General features: G+C 47.4%; 1 protein-coding gene across 1 annotated transcript; it reads left to right on the top strand.

Annotated features, from left to right (window-relative positions):
- Positions 1–406: 406 nt before the first annotated feature.
- C13H9orf64 (chromosome 13 C9orf64 homolog) lies at positions 407–4720 on the top strand. Its single transcript, XM_021180639.1, has 4 exons — positions 407–802; positions 1214–1473; positions 3199–3394; positions 3772–4720. Exons 1-4 carry the CDS (start codon positions 472–474, stop codon positions 4002–4004), a joined length of 1020 nt encoding a protein of 339 aa, XP_021036298.1. The 5' UTR covers positions 407–471; the 3' UTR covers positions 4005–4720.
- Positions 4721–5003: the final 283 nt, after the last annotated feature.

Below are 5003 nucleotides of genomic sequence, written 5' to 3'. Positions count from 1 at the left end.
ACAGGCATATATCTAGGCCATTGTTTGGTGGTGGGGAACCTCCTCCTGGAATCATTCCCCTTTCCTTGCAAACCTGGGATCACCATCACTCCTGTTGGATGCAAGGACGTCAGATGCAAGGTTTAACTGTGCTGTTCCCTCATGCAGTCAATGTTCCAGTGACTCCTAAACAGTCTCTGAAGTGTGGGGTGTGCTGAGCGGCCCCGTAGCCTGCGCGCCCGCTGCCCTCCGAGGCACCTAGCCTCGGGGTGGCGCCGGGCAGCAACCAGAGTCCCCACGCCCCGCGCGATCCCAAGCCTTCCTCAAAGACGGGAGTGCGACGGGGACGCGACGAGAAACACGACGGCCGAACACACTGAGTCCCTGAGGCCGGCCGGAAGCCTCCCGCGGGGCAACTTCCGGACCTCAGACCCGGAAGTGGGCTCAAGTCCTTGGCCGCGGCAGAGGCCGAGGCTCGGGATTCGAAGGAGCATGGGGCCACCGCTGTCGCCGCGCGAGTCGGCGAGGTTCGTGGCGGAGAACAGTCGCGACGTGCTCGTGGACCACGATGGCGTGCGCAGGGCGGCCGAGCTGCTGCTGCCCGCGGCCGCGGCGTGGCGCGTGGAGCAGTGGAAGTCCCTGCACGAGCTCAACCCGCGCGGGGCGGACGAGGCTGCGCTCGGCTGGGTGTTCCTGGTGGACTCGCTCAACTTCTCCTTCTGGGCCGAGCGGGAGGACAGCAAGTGTGCGGTGCGCTACGGCGGGACGCCCTACACCGGCTACTGGGCCCTGTGCGCCGCCGTCAACCGCGCGCTCGACCAAGGTAAGGTGGGTGCGAGCCTTAAACCTGGGTGGGTGCTGCGAGCCGCGGGAGGTGACCTCTGCCCAAAGCAGAAATCCGGACATAAAGAAGCAATGTATGCCAGTCAGCACAGGAGGCAAAGCCGGTTTTCTTAAAAAAAAAAATCATTAAAAAAAAAAAAAAAGATTTATTTGCCCGGCGGTGGTGGCGCACGCCTTTAATCCCAGCACTCTGGAGGCAGAGGCAGGCGGAGTAGTCCTGTTCTGTGTAGAATTCAGACTACACTAGCCTCGAACCCACATGGATCCCATCCAGCTGATGAGGCCAGCGCCACAACACTCTGCCTTCTTTAACATGAATTTGATTTCATATTTTTTGCTAATTGCAAAAAAATAAAAAATAAAAAAAATCTGTGGATTGCTCTCTTTAAAGGGATACCGATAACCAGTGCCTCCTACTACGCCACAGTGAGCCTCGAGCAGGTGCGGGATATATTTCGTTCAGACACAGCTGTGCCCATGCCTTTAATGGAAGAGAGACATCGGATTCTCAATGAAACTGGGAAAATCCTGCTGGAGAAGTTTGGAGGCTCTTTTCTTAACTGTGTCCAAAAAAGTGGAAGAAGCGCGCAGAAGTTAATGCAGCTGATTGTTGAGAACTTCCCTTCTTACAGGGACGAGGCAGAGTTTGAGGTGAGTTTGTTGCTGAGGGGGGGGGGGGTTTAGCAGGTATGATCATTCTGAGTTAATGCTTTTCCTTCCAAAGCCAGGTTTAAGGCCAGCAACTTAAAATTTAAAGTTTGTTCACTGTGGACAAGAAGCAACAACAAAATGTGCTTGAAATCTATCCCTTTTTATGTTTTCCAATCGGGGATTACCTTTATTTTTGCCTTTTATTCTGTTAAAATGTTTCAGCTTGTCACTCAAAGATGATGAAGCACAAAAAGTTGATAAAGTTGGATGAAAATCAGAATGTAAAATGTATACCAGTTTTCTCTAGGAAAAAAGTATTTCTTGAAAAGCTTGGGCTGGTCCTGGTGGCGCAGGCTGGTAGGATTTGCTGAAAGAGGCAGGAGGATCTGGAGTTGGAGGCTAGCCTAGGATACACATCTTTAGCCGGGCGTGGTGGCAGATGCCTTTCTTTCTTTTTTTTTTTTTTTTTTTTTTTTTTTTTGTCTTATTCTTTTTTTTATTATTATTATTATTTTTGTTCCTCTTAATTTTGATTGGCAGATGCCTTTAATCCCAGCACTCGGGAGGCAGAGGCAGGCAGATTTCTGAGTTCAAGGCCAGCCTGGTCTACAAAGTGAATTCCAGGACAGCCAGAGCTATACAGAGAAACCCTGTCTTGAAACAAACAAACAAACAAAAGAAAGAAAGAAAAGCTTGGTATGTGTTTTCTTTCTTATACACTGTTCTTTTATAATTTAAATTTTCATAATTTGTTTTATGGTACAAAAAATTTAAATGTATGTACTTTTTAAACAGTGAGCTTGGTTTTGATTTATTTATTTTATGTGTGTAAGCTGTGAGCTCTCAGCTTCCTGTACTGTACCTTTGGCCGTGCTCACTGTGTGTTGTGACTCCGTTCCCCTGGAACTGTAAACCCAGCTAAACTCTTCCTTTTCTAAGTTGCTCCTGCTCATGATGTTTTATCACAGCACACACAAAAACAGAGCAACACTCCCCCACCCGGGTTCATTTCTTTTTCAGATATGTTTATTTTTTGTATGAATGTTTGATTGTCTGTGTATATGTGCGCTATGTGCATGCCTAGAACCCAAGGAGTTCAGAAGAGGGTATTGGATACCCAGGAACAGGAGGTAGGACTGATTGTAAACCACCAGTGGGTATTGGTAGCCAGCCTCCTCCCTCCCCAAATTCCTTAGTTGCGGGTTTATGTTTTGTGCACTGGGGTTTAACTTGCATGTGTGAGTGTGAGGGCATCACATCACCTGGGACTGAGTCACAGACACTTGTGAGGTGCCATGTGGGGGCTGGGAATTGAACTTGGGTACCCTGAAAGAGCAGCCAGTGCTCTTAAGTATGTTTAGAAAAGGTAATTTTGAGGCTGGCAAGATGGCTCAGAGGGTAAGAGCACTGGACTGCTTTACCGAAGATCCTGAGTTCAACTCCCAGCAACCACATGGTGGCTCACAACCACCTGTAATGAGACCTGATGTCCTCTTCTGGTGTGTCTGAAGACAGCTACAGTGTACTTAGTTATAATAATAAATAAATCTTTAAAGAGAGAAAAAAAAAGTAATTTCCTAGAAGTAGATCTGGATTGATGGTAATGGGTAAACCTTAAGGTTAAGTAATCAGTTGCTGCTTCTTATGTTTTTATATGATATCATTTTCTGGGAGTTTAAAATTTACTTGAGTAAACCACAGTAACACGTTTTCTCTAATCACCAGGGGAAAAGGATCGCCTTTTACAAACGAGCACAGATCCTCGTGGCGGACACATGGAGTGTGCTGGAGGGCAAGGGAGATGGCTGCTTCGAGGACATCTCCAGCATCACCATGTTTGCTGACTACAGGCTGCCTCAGATTCTCGTGTACCTTGGAGCTCTGAAGTACTCAGATGAGCTACTAAAGAAGCTCCTCAAAGGTTTGCAGCCTCATGTCCCGTTTGCTGCCGTGCTTTACAGACAGCTCTCTTCTGCTTAGGAAGCAGAGCACAAACATGGGGGGAATGTGTGCTGGGTGCGGTGGTAGCTTCCAGCATTGAGGAGATGAAGCAGGAGGGTGGTGAGTTTGAGAGCAGCTTGGACTACAGAGGGAGATCTTGTTAAATTTAGGGCTAGTGCAGGTTTATTTGAGGAATTAGGAAATGCAGACGTAGTAAATGCAGAGTGCAGTACTATGCCCTGCGAGTACTGACACAAGCAAGCCAGACAGCCTCCGTTGCTGAATTTAACTTGTAATTGTATGTGAGTGGCTAGGTTTCTAAATGATTTTTTTTTCTTTCCCTCATAATTCTCGCAGGAGAGATGCTCTCGAATGGAGATAAACAGGAAGTAGAAATTAGAGGTTGCTCCATTTGGTGTGTCGAGCTGATCCGGGACCGTCTTCTGGAGCTTCTTGAAGAAAAGGGCAAAAACTCTCCTGTTGAGATCAACTCTGTTCTTCTGGACTATCACCTGTGGGACTATGCCCGCGAGCACAGGGAAGACATGAAGGGAATCCCATTTCATCGCACACGCTGCATCTACTACTGACCCTGAGCATAGTGACTCCAGTTGAAACCCTTGCAACTTTAGATCCTACAGTCACTTCTCAGTTCTGATTTGCTATAAAGATAGAAATTACCCGCCTGATGGTGGTGCACGCCTTTAGTCCGAGGCTGGTGGACCTCTGTGAGTTCAAGGAGAGCCTGGTCTACAGAGTGAGGGCAGCCAGGGCTACACAGAGGGAAAAAGGAAAAAGACAAGTAGAAGATAGAAATTACAGGAATGGGCAGTTGACTGTCCAGTCACCATTCATTTTTTCCCCTAGGCATAGAAATGTGTGTTCCTATAATCATACTGCGTAGCCTTCAGCGATCGTGTCCATGTCTTTGGTTGGTAGCTTTTCTCCACTGGTAATCTTAGTCGCTCTCTTTTCCTTTTTTTTTTTTTTTTTTTTTAGTGGTCCCGGGGATTAAGCCTATATAACCTTGTGTATGTCAGGCAAGTGCTGTACCACTGGGTCACACTCCCAGCTCAGTGATTTTCTATATGCTACAATAATTTAATATGAAATAGAGGTAGTCCTTGATATATGGACGGTTGCTTTTATAAAAATCAACTGTGAACACTTGGCATGGTGGCACATACCACCGTACATATGGAGGCTATGTAATCTGGGTACTCAGAAGATGGAAGATGGATGGTCATGAGTTCTAGGCCATCCTGACCACTCAGAAAGCAGAAGTAAAAAGACCTTCACCAGTGCAGAGCATTTGCTGCTTTCTGGTGGAGGGCATAAGTTTGGTTCCCAGCACGCACGTTGACTGTTGCTGCCACCTCCAACCAGCAGAAAAGAAGCAATGAAACCGATGTCCTTCTCAAGGCAGTTTATTCAGGAACTTAACAATGTACAGGAAAAAGAATGCCCCGACCTCTCTCGGCCATCCCCCTTTATCCCCTCTCATCCACTCCCATCACCCCAGTCCATGTAGGCACAGTTCATTGGCTCAGGACTACATCTGTCACATCATCCGATCTTACGTTGTGGTG

The sequence above is a fragment of the Mus caroli genome, chromosome 13 (assembly GCF_900094665.2).
Source record: "Mus caroli chromosome 13, CAROLI_EIJ_v1.1, whole genome shotgun sequence".
Taxonomy (NCBI): domain Eukaryota; kingdom Metazoa; phylum Chordata; class Mammalia; order Rodentia; family Muridae; genus Mus; species Mus caroli.
Note: the sequence above shows the minus strand (reverse complement) of the source record. Positions and strands in the feature narration are given on the sequence as shown.